General features: G+C 39.9%; 1 protein-coding gene across 4 annotated transcripts in view; it reads right to left on the bottom strand.

Moving 5' to 3' along the window:
- POLA1 (DNA polymerase alpha 1, catalytic subunit) overlaps positions 1-22,279 on the bottom strand; it is a 299,305-nt gene that overhangs the window by 273,077 nt on the left and 3,949 nt on the right. For all 4 annotated transcript variants that reach the window (XM_027609335.1, XM_027609332.1, XM_027609333.1 and 1 more), the window contains exons 2-12: positions 21,255-21,379; positions 18,609-18,705; positions 17,608-17,688; positions 10,566-10,681; positions 10,046-10,108; positions 8,860-8,952; positions 8,346-8,433; positions 7,850-8,051; positions 7,583-7,761; positions 1,492-1,604; positions 619-735 (exon numbers count right to left, since the gene is read on the bottom strand). In XM_027609335.1, the coding sequence (XP_027465136.1) occupies positions 619-735; positions 1,492-1,604; positions 7,583-7,761; positions 7,850-8,051; positions 8,346-8,433; positions 8,860-8,952; positions 10,046-10,108; positions 10,566-10,681; positions 17,608-17,688; positions 18,609-18,705; positions 21,255-21,379 (1,274 nt within the window). The remainder of the gene's footprint in view (positions 1-618; positions 736-1,491; positions 1,605-7,582; positions 7,762-7,849; positions 8,052-8,345; positions 8,434-8,859; positions 8,953-10,045; positions 10,109-10,565; positions 10,682-17,607; positions 17,689-18,608; positions 18,706-21,254; positions 21,380-22,279) is intronic.

Here is a 22,279-nt window from a genome sequence, read left to right on the forward strand (position 1 = left end):
CTAAAATTTTAGAGAACTGATCCATCAGCCATAATTCAAAGCTCAAATAGTTAAGATGATTAACCTTATCTTCAGCAACTCAATCCTCCTCTCCTGCAATCACTGTTAAAAGTATGCTGAGTTACAAGCCTCTATGATGATGGCCAAAGGTGTCATTTATAATCACACTATAATCAAGACCGATCAATATGTAACACACAAATAATAGATTTTTATCCTATCAGAAATAGCATCATAGTCCTGATTTTTAAATATAAAACCTTAACCTTCTGACCAAAACAACCTGCCAATAACTAATAAAAACAAGATCAGAAGAGTTTCTTCTCCATTTCAGAAAAAGAACACAAGATATGCTACAAGGATTAGAAATTACTTTGCTATGTGTTATCTTTCTATTCAAATTCAGGAAAATTATTTTCTAAGCAGTTTAAAGACAAAGAAAATATTTTTACAAATCTTACATACTAATTTTATATTGATATCTGTGAAATTTCCATTCAATGAATTATAGCCACAAAAAAGACATTTTGCACAAAGAAGACATACAAGAACTATTTTGTAAGTCAGGAAATAAACAACTAATAAACGTGGGGGGAAAAATTATCACCAAATACAAACCTTGGACTTGAACTTCATGACTTTATATTTTGCTGCTATTTTCTCATCAAATTCATCATAAACATCCTTCATTGTAACTACAGTTTCCGTTTCTTTTCCTGTATTTAGATCAATTTTCTGCTCTCCCATGGAGAGGAGAGGGGAGAGAAAAAAAGTATCTGTACATGAGATCTTTTTAACAAGAAACCCAAATCTAATTTAATTTTCACCTTCAGCCATTTAAACATTTAAAAGAACAGTCTTATAGAGGAGTTCAAAGATAGCAACAGACCCCAAAAATGTACTAAACCCAATGCCCAAATCTTCCCAGTAGCATCATAAAAGCACATCAGGTAAAAAGGACTGATTCTACAAAATGGGAGAAGAGAGTTGTAAATCCTGACCAAGAAGCTTCAGATTCACAGTTCAACTGAGATCTCGGCGGGGGGGGGGAGGCTGGGCTTGGTAGGGGAGTGTGGATGGGGTAAGTCCCAATTTAAAAAGGAGGAGCAAATGGAGCTGAGCTGGTTCAACGGCTGTGGAGGGACCGGTACTGCTGTGTGCACAGTAGAAGCATGACAACGGGGCCAAATGCCCTGTGATGTTTTAGAGCCATACACTCCCAACCCTGATTACTATGGCAATGAGGAGTGGGGGAGAAGATACTATTATATACTAAAACTCATACTTTGACACTGTAACAAGTCAAAAAACACCGTTTTACTCCATTCTCTATTTTTCCCAACCCAAGAAGCTGCTGACACCAGTGGTTACTAGGCAGGCAGCAAAAAAGCAGCATCAAGGCTGTGGAGAAGTCATAGCCCCGCTGAAGAATACGGCTGGTGGCAAAACATACAATGTACTGGGAATTAGAGGCGAATTACTAATGATTACCGTTTCTCGGGGAAGGAAGTAGAGTGTTCGCTCAATGTTTTTCACCATGACGCAACAGCTCACATGGGTTTCGGCGGATTCGATCCAAACTTTGCCAAACAGGAATACCACACCTAAAAGTAAGGGAAAACCACGAGAAAAGAAACATTTCAATTATATCACATTAAAGGGGCAATATAAAGGCTCACTGAATGTGTCCACACATTTATGCCTTCATGACGCATTTTTTTTTTACAGTAAATTTGTATCTGCTGCCCACTCCGCAAGCCCAGTTCGCTTACTTAGTACTTAAGCCACATGACAATATCACACTAGTAAAACCTGTAACCACTGAGATGGTTACAGGGGACAGAATGATTCTCTAATTTGGTGTAAACATTTTCCCTAGAATTAGAGACATCGCAGGTAAATGTAGACAAACCTCAGTTACTGGGGAGACATCCCAAGTCCAAGTAGACACACTTGGGGAACTACTGAGACAGACACCCTAGGTTAGTGCAGAAACCCCTGGGGAATTGCAGAGACATCCCAGGTCAGTGTAGACATTATCTCAGAAATTAGAGAGATACCCTAGGTCAGTGTAGGGAAAAAAACTTCCCTAGAACCAAGACTACCCAGATTAAAAGAAACAAAAAAAGCAAACTATTCTCCAACGAATCTCCTATTTAAACCTCTTATAAAGTGTAAGAATACTAAACTGCTTTTTAGCACTTGTACTTACCAATAAAAATTAACATTCATGTATAATAATAACTATGTATGGTACATCAATATTTTTTATATGTAAAATTGTATTTGGGGAAAAACATAATAGATCTCATATACCTTATTCTATATAATCATAAATATCTCATAATACGGTTCAACTATTCTCTCCTATTTTACCCTTTCTACCTCATAGACTACTTAAAAATCTGGATAGGTAGTGTTTGTCAGGTTCCTTGCTCTTCTATTTCTGTGTAACAAATGTTCTAGTAACCAAATCAGCAGACATGCCCCTTTTGAGATTCCTATGTAATGTATACCACAAAGTAAAAACAAGCCTTTCTAGACAGACATCAAGTCACTGTTCCTAAAAACTGGACATCAAGAAAGGACTCCAGAGATTGGATAGTCAACCTAAAAGATGGCCACTGTGCAAAATCCTGAGCTCTGGGCATAATTAGACAGCAGTAATCAACATAGCCACTCAACACAGCCACTTGTCTGAGACACTAAGAAAATTCTGGCACATGCAAAGGCTACTGTTCACAAGGCCAATTACTCCAGTTTCACAAGACAGCTCATCAGTGCTTCCTTTTGTCACTCGTTCTAGCAGAAATAAGACCATCTAAAAATTTTCATTTCTGCAGATGATTAAAATTCTTAAAAGAGTTGTGTGATTTTCAGCTGGGGTGGGGGGAAGAAGAGGAGAGGGAAGGGAGGACTGTGGGGAACGATTAAAAAAGAAAAAAAATCACAGGAGCTCAGAAAATTAAAAGTCATCCTCACAACAGTTAGAGACGAAAAAACAAAATTCCATGCAAAGAAAAATAAAGACCCTAATATTGGATTCACAGATTCAAATAGCTCATTTTACAGTCAAACTAATATCACACTTCATGCACACATTTGACACTGTTTATGCCTCATTTGCCACAAAAAGATCATGGTAAACAAAGATTACATTCCCCCCAAAGTTACTAGCTGAAACCAGGTGCAGTCAGGATTATTCAACCTTGAAAAAGTCATAATGAAGACAGGATATCTTCCCATATGCAAAGAGTAAGATTCTTTTCATAATTATGGAGCATTCAGCAACAACTGACTTACTTAGAATCTGTAAGAAAGTGAGACACAATAACAGGGTCTTTGGGAGTACTTCGTTTTTATTAGCAGCATTGATTTCACCAAGGCTCAGTGATCATTACCTGCTATCATGATGAAACTGTTCAACCCCCTGAGATTAAAGGACTTTTTTTTCCCAAGCCATCCTTTTTAACCCGTTGGCATCAATCACAGAGGACACAGCTTAAGAAGTACCGCACAAGAGCACAGTGGACTGAGGGTGAGAAGCCCAGAACTCTGCCACTAACGGCTGCCCACTTTACCTTTTGGAGTCTTAGCTTCCCCCTCTGTAACTAGACCAGATTGTCTGAGGCTTTCTCCAGCACTAGAAATTTCCTTTTACCATGGCATTTGGAAGATAGAGCAATAACAGACTAGTACCTCTTTCAAATGCAAAATATTTCCTAATAGTGCTTGAAAAGGCCGATCCTTGACTATGGTGGTACCAGGAATTTGGTAACAATACATATCACAAATTGGTTGCTTTCCTAATACAGCTGTGTTTCAATGCCTCAATCTTAACCTCCAACACCTATTACTACAGATGAGCACTAGCCATTAGAAATTTCTGTGATGACACAACTGTTCTGTTATCTGTGCCATCCATGGATATGGTAGCTACTAGCCACATGTGGCTATTAAAGCATTTGAAATGTGGCTACTGGCTGAGAAGCTGAATTTTAAATTTTATTTCATTTTAATTTAAATCTAAATTTAGGGGCGCCTGGGTAGCTCAGTTGTTAAGTGTCTGCCTTTGGCTCAGGTCATGATCCCAGGGTCCTGGGATAGAGCCCTGTATGGGGCTCCCCTGCTCTGCAGGAAGCCTGCTTCTCCCTCTCCCTCTGCCACTCCCCCTTTTTGTGCTCCCTCTCTTGCCGTCTATCAAATAAATAAAATCTTTAAAAAAAAATCTAAATTTAAAGAGCTACATGTGGACATGTTTGGTACCACAGCGGATGGTGCAGCTCTAGACCCTGTCCTGCAAAACCATGCTGTTTTTTGTTTTTTTTTTTTTTTTTAAAGAGTATCAACCGGGGTGCCTGGGCAGCTCAGTCAGTTAAGCGTCAGGTCATGATCCCAGGGTACTGGGATCGAGCGCCACATCTGGCTCCCTGCTCAGCGGGGAGCCTGCTTCTCCTTCTGCCTCTCCCCCTACTTGTGCTTTCTCTCTCTCTCTCTCTCTCTCTCTCTCTCAAATAAATAAATAAAATCTTAAAAAAAAGACTTTAAGAAAAAAAGAGTATCAACCAGCAAACAGGGGTGCCTGGGTGGCTCAGTAGTTAAGCGTCTGCCTTCAATTCAGGTCATGGTCCCAGGGTCCTGGGATTGAGCCCCACATCGGGCTCCCTGCTTGGCAGGAAGCCTGCTTCCCCCTCTCCCACTTCCCCTGCTTGTGTTACCTCTCTTGCTGTGTCTCTCTCTGTCAAATGACTACATAAAATCTTTAAAAAAAAAAAAACAGTAAACAAAAGGTAGAAATAATAAACTCATTTTACACAGGAAAGAAGATTGTTTCTTAAAGTTCTAATCCTTGGCAATTGACATTGGGCAATCTGATGCTTTATACGTGGATTAACGGGGGAGGGGGCACCATTCATCTCAATGTGACCCATTCTTCCCCTACGCCACTATAAGGCTTTAAGAGGCAATCTCAGCAAGAGCAGTAAACACACCTCTGGCTCTCTGAAACCTTTCATGTGCATCGACAGGACTGTCAGTCGCTGTGCAGTTTATTTCAATGAACATTTATTAAATCCCTACTATGTGCTTGGTACCATACTGAAGCTGAAAATAAAAGGTCCCAGCCACCCAGAAGTTAAATAAAAGGCTTTGGGTCAAGAAAAATGCAGAATCAGATCTTTACAAAATAATATGACAAACAGTATGTGGAAAAGGGTAGGATGGGGTACCAGAGAAAGTGCCCTTAGGCCAGTCTGGAGGATCAGGAAAACTTTCAGGACATGACACACCTGGGCTGAGCCAAACACACGGAGTAAGGGAACACGGTATAAAGAGCAACAGGTACATACACGGTATAAAGAGCAATAGGTACATACAGCCAACTATCTCTAGAACACAAAAGTTGTACATGGTATCAGAAGACTTGCTAAGGAACTTGGACTTTACATTGTAGGGAGCAGCCATGGAGTTTTCTTTTTTTTTTTTTTTTTGTTTAAATAAGGGAATGATGTGATCAGTGCTACCCTTCTGATCAATCGCTCTGGCTGAAATGTAGGGAATGACAGCTGAGGGATCCCTTAGGAAGCTGGTGCAATGGTTTCAGTAGGCAAGAAGGAATCTGAGGTGGAAGCTGCAAGTAGAAAGAGAAGACAGCTTGTCTACTTCAGGAGGGGAAAATTAACAAGACTTGGTGAGGAAAGTGAAGGAACGGGGCAATCAAGGCTTATTCCCAATTTTCCGGTTTTGGCGGGACCATTAACCAAGACAGGGAATCAAATCCAGCATTGAGCGAATATAGCAAAGGGATTAGAATTGGGAAGGGCAGGCCCACATCACACAACTCCAGCAAGCGCCACAGTGCTGTGCTCCAGGGAGCCTAAAACACATGAAGCACATGTGAAAATGGTGTCCCCCTGAAGCCATACAACGGGGCAGGCCAGGGTTTCAGCAAAGGATGGGAAATACTTGCTCAGCCTCACGCAATCCCACTTACCAGTCTACCTTCCACTGGTGAGTAGCAAAGAGGTAACCAAGGAGGTGAGAAGGTCTAACCAAATTATCTTGTCGCAGCTAAAGGAGGTACCATTTCTAAGATGGTTTATTCTTTACCTAAGAAACTAACGCGTGGCAATTTCCTACTCAAATGGCTCTGCACGTGTTCCTATGCATGTGATATGCTGAAGCTTCTGCCTCCCCTCCGCAGAGACAGTTAACAACTTTCCAGTTAGTCAATGCCTGATTATCTTTAAGGTAAATCTGGCCTTCAAGTCTGATGGTTAATACTCACACTTCTTACTCATTCACTTGCTTTACTGATACTCTATTTTCACCGGATGCAACCTCCAGGAAACCACTTTGAAAAATGCACAGTTGCATCTACCCTCACACCCAGACGTGGATCTGAATAAAGGCAACTCTATTTCAGGATATGTACAGTATTTTATATTAATCTGACATACTCTGGCATGCCCAGCCCTGTGGTGAAGAAGGTCTCAAGGAGTAAAAAAGGAAACTAGAGAGCCTCCTGGCTTTGAGTCAGAATTCACATTTTCAGTTCATTCAGAGGAAGACCTGGGAATCATCCTTGATTCCTCCTCTCTGTCAGCCCCCACATCAATCCATAGACAGGTTCATGTCAAAATACACGTGAGATACATCCACTTCTCTCCTTCTCCACAGCCACCACTAGGCCAAGTAACTAGCATGCCTTCCCTGGACTGACTGTTCTCCAGGGCTTCCTCACTAGCCTGACTCCAGTCTCCCCCTACCCCCCAAACACACTATTCTCCACACAAACCGGAAGGCTCTTGTTAAACTGTAAACCCAACCATATGACCACCACCCCGCTCCACCAGCACTTAAAATCCTCCACCACATCCCCCTCTGCTCTTAGAGTAAGATCTGAATTCCTCAATATGGCTTTCAAGGTCCTTCATTATCTGCCCTTTGCCTTTGTCTCCAACTTCATTTTCTACCAGTCTTGTCCCTTGATTTACTGTGCTACAACCACATAGGCCTCCTCTCTCCAGGCCTCTGTGCTCACTGGTTCCTCAGGCTGAAATGCTCTTTATTCAGCTCAGCATGTGCCTCAAATCTCAGCCTTCCTCAACCATCCCCCAACTAAATGTCTTCATACCATTCGTCAACTTACCTTATTTACCATCCATTGCCACCCCCCACCCCACTAAAATGTAAGCTCCATTAGGATCGGGAATTTGTCTAGCTTGTTCATGCCATCTCAGTGCCTGGCACACAACAGGTGTTCAATGTGCTGGATAAAGAAACAATTAATGACTGATTCCATTTAAAATAAAGTGTATAACTACAACTTTAGATACATCGAAGGTAAACTACAAGTACACGTTCCAAAATCACATATAACTGGTTTACAGAAAAAACATTTTTAAGCATTGATTATTCATACCACAGCTCCTCTCAAGCTGCGTTGCTCACACACTTTACAATGAGTGAGTGCTGCTCTCTTACTACACACGTACATAAGGACAGAGCCTTTGTCAATTATAATAACTAAACCACTTAAGGGAAAGGCAATATTCTGTATTAAAGAGATACATATGATTACCTGGTTGGTTGTACTGATCTTCATAAGCATCTAGCCAATAAAACTGAAACACTTGCTCCTCATCTGTCCCTTTTACCAGTGGGAGGTGACTGGAATCCACTTGGACTTCCTGGGCTGAGAAACTGCTGTCATCTTCCTGATCAATGTCCCAACAAGAAACATCTGGGAGAAAACTTCCCCTGCAGAAATTACATTTTGAAAACCTTTCAAAATCCAACTGAGTAATTCGTAGTGCTACTTGCCAGAAATGTCATAAAATGCTCTTACAAGTAGGACGTGGTCCCTTTCCCAGGATCTGCCTCACGATTCACCCCCTCTGCTGGCTCACTCTCTTGGTGCCAAGTCTTGACAGCCACAGGCTCCACATCCACTTCCTCAGCCTCCATGGGCTCATCAAAGTCGCCATCTTCAAAATCCATTGCTCCTGAGTCCTCCTTGTCATCTATACACAACGTTGGCAGCGGCTCTCCTGTAAGCGTCATCACACATTCCCATCACGTACCACTGCTGTGGAACACAAGGGCCTCCCCAGCACAGCGACAGTGGCCTACCCTTTCTCCCACACTGTGTTTGCAGTTCTCTTCCATCTCCAAGCTGGATGTTTTTTAACTTTTACTGCTGTGGATTCAAATCTTTCACAACTGAACCTGCCATCACAATACCTGCAAAATCACCTCCACTTCCTCCTTCACGGCGCCTCCATTTCTGACAGCATTTTGCAACTGCTCAACACCCTTGTAGGTCTGCCTGACGTCAGACTTACCAGCAAATTCAGCACATTTAAGAGGAACTGAAGTTAACAGAGGCTCCTTCCTTGAGACAGGGGAAGCGGTTTTTCCTGAAGGAATTGCCTGTAAATATTTTTAAATGTTCAGTTAGACCTGCATACCAAAAAATACGCAACTGTCCTACCCTAACCAGAGAAAATGACAGTTCCCATTATACAACAATTTTATGTATTATTAATGTAACAGCTGCCATTATTTTACTGTTACCTATGTTTACAAAAAAATACTTGTTTCCAGGAAGAAAATCATTGCATTTAGCACAGCTGTAATACCTATAATAAACACATACTAGTTACTAAAAATTTACTATGAAAAGACCAGGCACATGCTATTTTTGAAATACATGAAACTATATAATGAAATGGGAGTCCTAATTTAAAACAAAAATCAAGAACAAATTCAAAAGCATTTCCCTCATATAGAAAATCAATAGAGTAAGTTTTAAGCAATAATATAAATCAAGATTGAAGGTATCTCCACACACTTTACCTTGGAGGTGTGCACAGAGAAAGGATTCAGTGAAGCTCCAATGGATCTTTTCCTCTTTAGTATCATTATAGGTGGTGGAGTTATTTGAGGTTTCTAAAAGGAGGAATAAGACATAGCCTGCCATGCTTGGCTTACCACAAGACAGAAAAAGTGCATTTCTTCCCCCATTGAAGCCCAATAAGCAAAGCATTTTTTTCCTTCCCTGCTCCCCCCTGCAGATCTAGGTTCATGTACTGCAGTTACTATAGCAACAATACCACAGACTCACAAGAAAACCAGAATAGATATTAAATCCACCTCTCACCAATTTTTTCTTTTTACAACTTAACATACCTTTCCCCGACCCTTCAAGGATATTACATTTAAAAACTGTCAAACTAGGGGCGCCTGGGTGGCTCAGTTGGTTAAGCGACTGCCTTCAGCTCAGGTCATGATCCTGGAGTCCCTGGATCGAGTCCCGCATCGGGCTCCCTGCTCGACAGGGAGTCTGCTTCTCCCTTGACCCTCCCCCGTCTCATGTGCTCTCTCTCTCTCATTCTCTCTCTCTCTCAAATAAATAAAGTCTTTAAAAAATAAATAAATAAAAAATAAATAAATAAAAACTGTCAAACTAGAACCACACGTGTTGGTGTCAGTTGTTCTAATCAAGGGTTACTGAGAAACACACCTCTAAATGAGTCTTCACGTGAAATAGCCCAACTGCAAATTCCCAGAGCAGCTGAGCCTGTCTGAGTTCTCTCAGGGACAGCTCACTGACTCTTCCTTCACTTACTCTCTGAATTCAAGATGAGCATCTCATGCCTGATTGTGCAGACTGACAGGTCTCAATCTCTTTCGGGAACATACACTGCAGCAACTGAATACAAGCAGAGTGCATTCCCAGAACTGACTCGTGTGTGTATTCTTACTATCTCAAACACATCCCCACGTGGCCCCGTCGACATAATTGCATAGCTTCTAACAGCTGGAAACTACTCACCTAAAGCGGTAAGAAACCAATTTGGAGAGGTGTTTGGGCAGGGGGGTTGGTTTTTTTGGTAGGGTTTTTTTTGGGGGGGTGCATGTGGTGGTATTATTGTTGAATTTTTTGTTTTAAATTCTAGCAACAGTCTGTTTTGTAAAATTACTGAATTGTTTCTTCAGCCATGTCCCCTGCATATTTGACAACTCCCAGAGAATGACTTACCTCAGTGTTCAGATCTAATAGAATGTCACCTAGCAGATCATCCTTGGATAAGTCTACAGCTTTCTGGAAATTATAAAGAGAGGGAGAATGACAAAGCCCTGCACTTCATGTTTTCACCCCACCCATGTGTCTGTGAAAGGAAGAACCCAACCAGTCAGTCCTTGCCTCTTCAGTCCTGAGTACTCATCTACTGTTCACAAGTCTTAACAACCACCTGTGTACATGTAACTCCTAAACCTAGAGCTCCCATCCTGTTTTCACCCTCATTCCATGATCCTCCTGCTAATCAATGAAACAAACACACCGTCCATGCAACTTTTCATTCACTTTTCTATCTCCAAGTTCCAAACAATGAGGTACCTAAATTCACCTGGAAATCTACATCCACCTTCGTGACTGAAATCAGGAAAACACAACTGAAATAGCTGAGCTCAAATACACTGAGCACCTATTGTCTATACAAATACTAAATTTACTTCTCAAAGGAAAAGACAAAATATCAGAAAACCATGAAACTCACATCTGCAGTCTTCTTCCCAGCACTAGCAATGAACATTGACTTGATACTGTTTGGTTTTGTCACCGCAGCCTTCTTTACATTCCTCTTGTCTTTGGTACGTGCTTTATCATCTTTTCCTGTTGGAACATAACTGATTTATAAACATGTACTGGCAAAAATCAACATGGGAAACTAAAAGCCAAGTCACCTGCCCTCTGTATAGGAGAATGAGAAGAAAAACATAAAGAATTAAAAATACAAAATATGAGATTTTATACATGGTACACAAGAAAGAATTGTTAAAAGCAGCTTAATTCAGGAAAACTTGGGCTAAATGTTACGAAAACTGATGATGGGGCACCTGGCTGGCTCAGTCGGTAAAGTATGTGACTCTTCATCTCAGGGTTTTAAGTCTGAGCCCCACATCGTGTGTAAAGATATTAAAAATAAAATCTTAGAAAAACTGAATACCAGAATAAGTTATTAAGTGGGACTGTTTAATGGCTATTATTAGTGTGAATAAAAACCTTATTAAAATGTGGAGGTTTTGGGCGCCTGGGTGGCTCAGTTGGTTAAGCCACTGCCTTCGGCTCAGGTCATGATCCTGGAGTCCCGGGATCGAGTCCCGCATCGGACTCCCTGCTCAGCAGGGAGTCTGCTTCTCCCTCTGACCCTCTCCCCTCTCATGCTCTCTATCTCATTCTCTCTCTCAAATAAATAAAAAATCTTAAAAAAAAAAAACTTTAAAAAAATAAAATAAAATGTGGAGTTTTTTGGGGTTTTTTTGTTTGTTTTTCCCAAGAGAAATAAAATGATCAAGCTCATCTGGAACCAGGGGATTAGTCTAGCAGCCTTCATGAGATCATCTCTTTAGTGCTATCCTGAATCTGGCAGGAAAACTATGAATAGGATTACCAGTCATGGTAGTATAGCACCCTAATTTCCATCTTATGAGGAACAGCAACGACACACACACAATATGTTATAACAACACTAAATGGCACAGACACATCTGCTCAGTAAAGAACAACTTGTGCCATGTTTTCTCTTATGGCCATGTGTAAATCACCTACGAATTCTTCTAAATCTGTCAGTTTTACTCTCTCTCTCTGATTCATTCTAGAGAAGTCTCTACCTCAAAAAGACCTAGAATGAATAGCTTATATAGTGTGGTAGTGGCGTAAGAATACTCAGACCAGATGAAATAGAAAATTGAATCCAGAAAAGACCAAATTACTTATGGCATTTAGCACATAATAAAGGTGGCATCTCCTATCACTGGGGAGAAGATGGACTTTTTAATAAGTAGTGCTGGCTACCCATTTGTAAAGAAGTAAGCCAGTATAAACACCAAATAAATCACAGATCAAAATTTTTAACATGAGAATATGCAAGACATTAATAAAAAGGCAAGTTCCAGGGCACCTGGGTGGCACAGTCAGTTAAGCCTCCGACTTTTGATTTCAGCTCAGGTCATGATCTCAGGGTTGTGGATGGAGCCCTGTATCGGGCTCTGTGCTGGGCATGGAACCTGCTTAAGATTCTCTTTCTCTCCCTCTCTCTCTCTCTCTCTCTCTCCCCCTCCATCTCTTAAAAAAAAAGGGGGGGGGCAAGTTCCTTTGTAACCTGGGTGTGGGGAAAGTCTTTCTAACTGATTCAAAATCCATCTGCAAGAAAAAAAAACTGATAAATTCAATTACAACAGAAACAAGTTTAAAGACAAAACATGAGAAAATGTTTACAATGTTTTGCAGATAAAGGACCAATTTCTCTGATAAAAAAAAAAATGCCCTGGATTTAAAAATCCCCCAAACCCAAAAGGAATGTGCACATAAAAAATATATAAACAGGGGCGCCTGGGTGGCTCAGCCATTAAGGGACTGCCTTCGGCTCAGGTCATGATCCCAGGGTCCTGGGATCGAGCCCCGCATCGGGCTCCCTGCTCAGCGGGAAGCCTGCTTCTCCCTCTCCCTCTGCCTGCCGCTTGTGTTACCTCTCACTGTGTCTCTCTCTGTCAAACAAATAAATAAAATCTTTAAATATATATATACACACACAAACAGCTATGACATTTTATGAAAAGAGGCTCAACCTCATGTGTAAAAGAAATGCAAACGAAAAGCACACTGAACTGTCGTTTCTCGTGTATGGGGGCAGCAAAACTCCAAAAGCCTCACAATGTACTCTGTTGGCGAGGCCATAGCAGTATAAATTGTTGGGAGATGGGAGTGTACAATGGGACAAATTGTTCATGGGAGTGTACAATGGGACAACTCCTAGAGCAACAGCTCATAAAACTTCACGTGCATTTTCCTCTCTGAGCCAGCAATCCTCCTTCTAGGAATTTTCTCTGAGGAAAGCACAATATGCATCAAGTTATTCAATGCAGAATTACTTGTAAAAGCAAATTACTGAAAATCTAATTGACAACTCAGCGAAACCATTTGAATACACCATCATCATACATTTATACAGTAAAATACTATGCAACAATATAGAAACAAGTAAAAAAAAAGATCTCTGTGTTAATATGGGATGATTTTCAGGATATCTTGTTAAGAGAAAAAAACACAAAGCACAAAAGCATCTATAGAAAAATATCTTCTGTGTAAGAAAAAAGTAAATAGGGGCGCCTGGGTGGCTCAGTCATTAAGCGACTGCCTTCGGCTCTGGTCATGATCCCAGGGTCCTGGGATCGAGCCCCGCATCGGGCTCCCTGCTCCGCGGGAAGCCTGCTTCTCCCTCCCCTGCTTGTGTTCCCTCTCTCGCTGTGTCGCTGTCAAATAAATAAATAAAAATTACAAAAGTAAATAAAAATATATATACATAATTCCATTCCTGGGTAGATACCCCAAAGAACTGAAAACAGGTGTTCAAACACAAACTTGCACACAAATGTTTATAGTAGCACTATTCACAATAACCATAATGTGGAAACATCCCAAATTACATCAACTAATAAATGGACAAACAATATGCGGTCTATCCATGCAATGGAATATTATTGTCATAAAAAAGAATGAAGTACTAACACATGCTACAACATAAGAGAAACTTGAAAACATCATGCTAAACAAAAGGAGCCAGGCACAAATGGTCACATATTTTATCATTCCATTTACCTGAGATATTCAAAATAGGCAAATCCATAGAGACTGAAAGACTAGTAGTTGCCAGGGGATCAGGGAAGGAAGACTGGGGAGTGACTGCTTAATGGATATGGGTTTCCACTCGGGGATAAAAATGTTCTGGAACTAGATAATGGTCATGACTACTAGCACTGTTAATGTATTAAATGTCACTTATGATAAATTGTATGTGTATTTAACCACAATAAAAAGGGCATTTTTTCATGTGCCTTAAAATGAAAAAGTTTGTAGGACATTTGTGAAAAATATAAGACAAGAGAAATAATTTTTTATTGAGATCATTTGGCAGTTTGGAAACAGAATATAATTGATGGTCAAAATGTTTAGAGTACAAAATATACAGGTCCTAATACAGGGTATCAAAAGAGAAGGTCAAAAGAGGTTTGAATAGCAAGGAAGGTTTCATAAGCAGGCTTTAATCTCACCACTGTAGGTTAGTAGTATCTAGAGAGAAGGACAAAAAGAAACATAAAAAATAGGAGTCAACATTTGATGTAGAATCTTCCACAATTTTAGTGCTTCTGTTTATTCATTTTCCTACTAATTTTTTTCATTAGGACTTAGTTAATATTTGAAAGCATGTCAGGGATTGGATCCACACCATAAAGAGTTGTCCTTTCACATCTATACAAAACTCTACAATGTCTTCTAAGTCTTTAAAGTGGATTGCAAAATTCCATTTCCCTTCCTAAGATCTTGAGATCTTATGGGGCTCTCCTGGGGGACACTGAAACAGTTGGGACTTCCGGGAGAATGGTGGCAAAGCATGGAATAAAGACTTCCAAGACTAGCTCTCCTCCAGAATGCCAAGTCATCTCTTCACTGATGTATTACTGGGAAGAGATAACAAGATGACAATGGAAACACAAAAATGGCTCATTTACTCAACAAATGCTGCATACTTTCTCTGCACTTGCTACTGTGATTGGCAATGAGATGACTAGGACATGGGTCCTTTTCTCAATCACCTCCCTGTCCAGTGCAACCTAATTTACAGCCAACAAAAGTCATGTCCTGGTAAGTGATAGGACTCATTCAAAATGATACAGACAATGAACAACATAACCAGAACTCGAACAAAGGCCTCCTCAGTTCAGGGAGATAAAAAAGCAGACAGGCTCCTTTCGTTCTCTTCTTCATGGACACATGAAAAAATGAATACACAATTAGCCACACTGTGACCAAACGGTACCACTGTGTAGAGTTCCTGTATTACACAGGTTGGCAGAAACAGGAAAGACAATCCACATATTCTAACTTAATGAATGAATAAATAACATCCCACATTTAAAAAAATACACACATCCTTATTTTTTTGTAAAAGGAAAAACATGAAGGATAATCAGAAACTATTAAAAATGGTTCTATGGAAATGCGTAGAAATGAAGAAGTAGAAAGCACAGGGATAAGAGTAAGATTCACCTATCTCAATATTGTTTTGGTTTTGAAATCATAAAAATGTTTTACAATATTCAAAAAATAAAATTAAAATGAAAGGATTTTTTAAAACCCTAATATGAATAAACACAAATGAATCTATGGAGTAAACTGATAAACAGCATACAGAAAACAATTACTTCATACACCTTCCAAACACAATTCTCTAACTATACACCTTTACCAAGATATAAACCAAATAAAACTGCAAAGAAATTATAAACTTCATTTAGAAAGGTTGTCAGCAGGCATGCTAGTTTAGTAGCTCTAAAATTTCTAAAATTATTTTGTGTTTATTTTAGAGGACAAAGGTTTTCACTGGGGTTGAAGGCAGACACAAATATAGAATTGGGGAAAATGAAGAAGAACCCTGTGGTGCTTTATCTGAATTGAATGTATCAGTATGAAATCATGACATATATATAAAAATCTCTGAATTCTGTTCACCAAAAGGGACTACAAACCATTAGACCCCAGTAGCAAGGAGTACCACCCATCTCCCAGATCTGAATACCATTCTCCACTAAAGGAACCATGACTCTTAGGGGAAATGGTTGATTCCAGGTCTGGGACAAGACTAATACAAGGAGAACCTGGAACATCTTGTTGGTCCAGGAAGCATGGAAATGCTCGAAGACTGATGGTGTCATGTCAAAAGGACACAGGAGGCAGCTCAAAGAGGCTCCCACTGCCAAATGTGGGATAATTTGAACATCACAAAAATAATGATAATGGATACTGAACTGTAACGGTAATTTTCAGTCCATGAGTTTGAAGTGATCATTTTAAAAAGGAGAGAAAAAAATCATCAATAGATGCTGAAAGCATTGGGCGATAGCTGGTAGCTGGTAGGGAAAAGAGACACACAGTCTAAAATTTCACCCCATATTTACATTAATACAAAGGTGGAAAGGTAGCTTTATAAGGAAGAGATTTGACAAACATCATTTTAACCAAGAGATCAAACTTAGTATCACCAAGAATGGGACAAAGTGACCTTATGTGCCCCTGATAAGATCAGTGGGAAGGATACAACTTCATCTATATCATATTTTTGTTAGGATATTTAACCTGACTCTATGCACCAAGAAGCAATCAGGCAAATCCCAGACCATGGGACATTCAACAAAACCAGCCCAGTCCCTTCAAAGATGTCAAGGTCATGAAAGACCAAAAAAAAAAAAAAAAAAAAAAAAAAAGCCAGAGGGGCAGGAAGAGAGGATGGCACTGTTGCACACTAAGACTCAAGAGACATAAAAACTAAGTGGACTCCTTCTGAAAAAAACAGAGATCATTTTGGGCTAAATAGGGAAATCTTAATATGAACCAACATATTAGATGATACTATGAGAAGGGTACTGCGGCTAAGTAAACAAGCATCCTTGTTCTTAGGAGGTCACCGATGAAGCATGTAGAGGTGAAGTGCCATGGTGTTTACAACTTACTTTGAAATAAGTTGACCAAAATAAAGTCTGTTTGTATACAGTTGAGAAGGGGAAAGAAAGTAAACAAATGTAGAAAATGTTAAAAATCCACAATTTAGGGCCCAGACTTTCTGAAAAGGGCAAGATAGCACAGATTTTAGGCTTTGTGGCCACGTATGTCTGTCTGGTGCTATGGCGTGTTCTTCTCTGCATTTTTCTTTTTTTAAAACACTTTTCAAAAATGAAAAACCATTCTGAGTTGGGGAACTACACAGTAACAGGCATGATTTCCTTCTGGGATAATGAAAATGTGAGACTGATTGTGGTAATGGCTGCCCAACTCTGTGACTACAGTAAACACCATCGAAATGTACACTTTAAATAGGTGCATTGTATGGGATGTGAATTACAGCTCAATAAAGCTGTTTAAAATAAACTGGCTGTGAGTGGGCCATAGTTTGCTGACCCAGGATCTACAATGGTGATAATAACGAAGCAAATCAAAAAAACAAATACTAAAGATAATTTCCCCTTCATATTTTACAGAAACTAAATCAGGCTCGTTTACTCAAAAAAAATGTTTTGCCAATGATTATGTAGCTAAGAAAATCTGACGCATTCATTTATATCATTTTAAATTTTGATTAGACAAAGCAAGTTGATTACTAAACCTTATTATTGTACTGTACCACTATCAAAGAGCTAAAATTTTAAGTACACCAATTCAGCAGGAATTACAAGACATCACTTATTGCTGCAGCTCTCAAAATCAGCAAGTCTAAAATGACCACAGAACTGAAATTCGAAAATAAGTAAAAGAGCAAACTCTGGATGATAAAGACATGAAACTTCATTTCATGGTGTTGTTTTTGCCTTTTACATTTAATTTTTGACATAACTATGCTTCTCTCAATATTACAACATATTCTACACCTAAAAACAATTGTGGTAGGTCCTTTTCCTTTAAAGGAAACTGTCAAAGTACCAAGTCATCTCAAATTTTGATTCTTTCCATCTCAAAATGGCACTCTCTTGAAAACAAAATATAGGTACCTTTCTCATGAGAATCAAGGGCATCGTCTTCAAGGTCATCATCAAAAATCTCTCGGCCATCTTCCACATAGCCAATACCATCTGCAGGAACAAAATTTAAAATTGGGATCAAGTTTCTAAAAGTGGCCAGTAATTTTTTAGCCACAACAACAAAAACACCTTTTATACCTACTCAGATGTTCTCCTGGCCTGTGCCATTTTTAAGTGCAGCAGAATCCTGTTCAGACAGGTATGAGATGAAACACAGCATCTACATAGCAAGTTTGCTGTGTCAAAACCAAAGGACATATGCTATGCCCATCTAGGTGAGCTAGGGAAATGATCTGGCCCACAGCATCAAAGTCTGCCACAACAGGATGCTTAACAGTAGTTTTACTCTACCAAAAGAGTAAAAAGCAAAAGAATCAAGATCACAGAAGCCCAGAAAAGCACCTCAGTCTATGAGGGGAAACTGGCAATATGGCTAAGTCCAACTACAGAAACAGAAACATAAATACGGTCGCAGGTGCAATCCACACCACTCCCCGTGGTCAGCAGGCGCATGCCCAACAAGTCACACTGGACAAGCAGGAACCAGTGACTTTCGACATAGGTTGTAAGAACATCAGAACCAGCCTCTATCTGGTGCTTTCGACTGTCCAAGTTACTCTTCACGCATATAGTTTCGTGTAATCCTCACAGCCACTCTGTGCAATAGACAGTTTTCTTACCCCCACATCACCTGAGGATACCCCACAGGCACGTGGTTCTGCCCAATTCCTACAAAGTCATTTCATGGAGGATTTACCTGAGGTATGTGCCTGGATTCTCCAAAATACCCCAAAATAAACTTTCTATTGTACTCCCTCCGCACTCTCAAATAATTTATTTGAGAAAAATCTGAACCAACAGTACCATCTTAACAGTCTTAGGTCTGCTCATGCAAAGCAGCAACTCTACCACATAAGACCAGATGAAAAGCAATTAAAACAATGCCTAGGAGGCAATTTCTTCCCACATACCATCATCCACGATCCAGTCATCATCCTGGCGGGCCTGAACCAGCTTCGAATACTGTTCTTCATCAACTTCTTCATAAACACTTGTGAAGTCCTCAACCTGCCATCATACAAGTTTGAGAAAGCTTCAAATGGAGTTAAAGTGTTAAACAATTCTGATGAAAAACTGTCAAATTGAAACTGGAATGGCAGCCTGAAGGAGTAGCTGCAACCAAATCATGAGTTCTGACATTCAACACCACTACCAGGTTTTCCTTAAATAGACATCAATTAACTTAGTATTCCTTTTAGGTGGGTGTTAACACAGATATTAAATGATTCCATTAGCATAATATACTTGTCACACCATCAATTACTCATCTACTTCATAAAAAACAAACTGAATTATAGCCAATTCTTTGTTAGCTGCTTTGGGGATTATTCACTTATAACTTCTAGACTGGTTTCTCCTGTACTTAGCAAACTCATAAGGCATGCCAACTCCCTCTCCCCTAGCTGATGTTGCCCTGCAAACTGACAATTTTAATAACTATTCAACCAACCAAATGTAGTTCAAAAGAAAACCCTCCCCCACCCACCCACCCCCCTCAAATCAGCAAAATAAGCGAAAACAAGCATACTCTCTATTCTACGGGTACACTATAAATAATTTTTTGAGTGATCCCTATCTGTATTACCACTGATCCGCTACCATTCTCAGGTCTTGAGACTACAGACACTGAAATGCTGAGCTGTGTGAAGGGGAAGTCCTCCAATAACATGAGCTGCCCAACTGCCAGAGGGCCAGAATGCTGGTACCTCCTGGCATGAAGAGAGCAGACCACCTCAGCACAGTTTAAGCAACAAGCAGAACAGAGGCACACGACCTCAGCTGCCATCAACTGACCCAGATGAGAATTTGGTGGGCTGCTTAGAAGAACTCATAGATACCAATTAAAAAATGCCCCTTCTCTCCGGAGTTCAAGTGGGTAGCGAGTAGAGGAAACGACTAACCCCAGCAGAAGAGCTAAGAGTCCAGGAAAAATCACTGGGACACAGAGTTTCGAGAGCCCAATGGGCAGAGCTGACTGGAGTCCTGCCACAGCTACAAGACTTATAACAATTACAGGATCAGACTTAGTTTTACCTGCTGTTTAATCTGTTCTATAGGGATCACTGGCAAATATTGATCTAGCCTTTCATCATCTGATAATAGAAACTACCTGCCCTACCAAATTAAGTTTTTGACAACACAAACACAAACACAAACTAGTCCAATTAATATTACTCTACTGACCAATTTTCTTTTGGCAGGGGAAGGGAACCGGCAGGATTATTTGTTTTGGTTGAAGTCCGTGAGGCATTCTTTGTCTTACTTAAGCAACTCACTTCTATACTATCAAAAAGACACCAGAAAACTACCTTAGAAAAACATTTTGAGTAAAAAGTCATTTTGACTCTGTCAAAAAAAAAACCGTGCTACTGCTTGGCATGAACTCTCAGAGCCATGCAATTAACATGAGTGATTAGAGGGAAATCAGTCACATTGTGTCAACATCTGAAATGCCCCCACACAACTCCTTTATAGAAGTACCTACATTAAAAATGCTTTATTCCTGCTTTACTATAATCCTTTTAGCAACCCTTTGTGATCTGGCTGACTCACTTAACTCGAGTGAATGATGCCAAATGACAAAAATCTTCTACTTTCTTAATTGCACAACACAGTATAGGCCATGGTTAAATATGCATATTCTGAAGCCAGACTGTGCTCAAATCAAGGTTCTGCCACTGTGACCTCAGGATTCTCACCTATGAAATGCTGTTAATCACAATATCTAACTTTTCATGATTACTGGAAAGATTAAATAAACGAACATATTTGTAAAAGCACTTAGAACAGTGTTCACTAAAAAAGTATAGCAGCAGTTGCTGTTATCATTTTTTCCTCGTATGAATTAATCACTTTCAAGCCCTGAGGCAGCTGAGATAGGGAGCACGCTGAAGGTAAAGCCAGACAATGCTGTGTTATATGGTAACCACTCTGGTTTTTGTTTTGTTTTGTTTTTTACCTGCAAATCATCAACAGTAGTTAGAGGAAAACAGCCAAAAGGGCATCACATTCAATCTTACACACAGGACACAGAAGAAAGGCCCAAGCCCTCACCCACTATAGATGAAATTAGGAACAATTTTCTCCAAGGAGAAGCGTGCTTACCTAGACTGCTCACTACCTTGAGTAAAGTAAAAGCATTTCAAAGTTCCCCCAGCAAAGCTATGAAACTTACCAAAGCTGCAGTGTTTCTTTATTTATCTGAGAGAGAGAGCGAGAGAAAGAGAGAGAGCGCGTGGCGCGTGCACACAAGGGGGAAGGTCGGAGGGAGAGGGAGAAGCAGGCTCCCCATGCAGTGGGCTTAATAAGGAAAAAAACGTATAGCTACTTTCATTTCAGAATTTAACAGCATCTGTAAAGTGCCTTACAGGAACTTAGAGCCAAATAGTTGATACAATGTATAAATCTACTTCATGCCCATGCTTGTTCCATAGTAAGAAATTACTCTCAAAAGCACAAAATACATGCATATTTCTAATCAGTGACAAAAGGGACATAAAATACCTACAGGCTATAAATTAGATGAAGCACAGAAGAAAAAAAAAATGGTTACTTACTTCATATTTATACTTCTCACCAGCTTTAGCCCTTTTCAGTCTTTCTAGAGCTTCCTGGCGCCCTCTCTTTGATTTCTTTTCTCGCCGGGATCTAGAAGCTACAAAACTCCCTGAATCTGACACAGCTGAAAAAAAGCCAAGTTTACATGAGATGTTACAAATTGTCAGCCATCTTCCCTCAGTAACAGGAACATTTCTAGTCAACGGTAACAGAATTTTAATATACAAATGGATACTTTTCATACTGTAGATGGTTCTTGAAGGTCATGTTCATATAGCTCCTGTGACTCCAGAAATTCTAAGACCCAGTTAAAACAACTGAAGCAACTGTTATTTTTTTCCTCCAAAAAGAGGAAAATTCAACTGATATCTTATGAAAACAGAAGAGAAAAGAGATCAGTCATTAGTCCATAACCTTTCCATCAGAAATGACAGGCCATAAGTAGAGTTATAAAAGGACAATTCATTTTGTATTCTTTTAATCAAAATTTGAAAAGCTTTATTTTTTAAAGCTTATTTTTTAATTTGTGCTTTTTATTTTTTTAAAGATTTTATTTATTTGATACAGACACAGAGAGAGAAAGCATAAGGAAGGACAGAGGGAGAAGCAGACTCCCCGCTGAGCAGGGAGCCCGACGCGGGGCTCAATCCTAGGCCCTGAGATCATGACCCAAGCTGAAGGCTGGTGCCCAACTGACTGAGCCACCCAGGCGCCCCCAAAATTTGAAAGGCTTTAAAGGAGCATCTGCTCTTTGCAAAGTACTGGGCACTCTGAAAGACAAAAAGGTCAGCAAGACATGTTATCTGTACTCACAGAACTTATAATCTAAAATGGGAGATAAGTAGCTACTAACTCAAAAACAATCTTTAGAATACATGCCCTAACAGAGGTTCAGATAAAGTATTTGGAATTTCAAAGCAGGGATAAAGTGGGGGGTTGGGAGAATTTAAAAACATGGCTCTGAAGAGATTCTTGATTCCTTCACTGATTTCCAGGCCTCAGTCACTTGGTTAGGACATAGGAT

This window comes from Zalophus californianus, chromosome X (assembly GCF_009762305.2).
Source record: "Zalophus californianus isolate mZalCal1 chromosome X, mZalCal1.pri.v2, whole genome shotgun sequence".
In the NCBI taxonomy this organism is placed as follows: Eukaryota; Metazoa; Chordata; class Mammalia; order Carnivora; family Otariidae; genus Zalophus; species Zalophus californianus.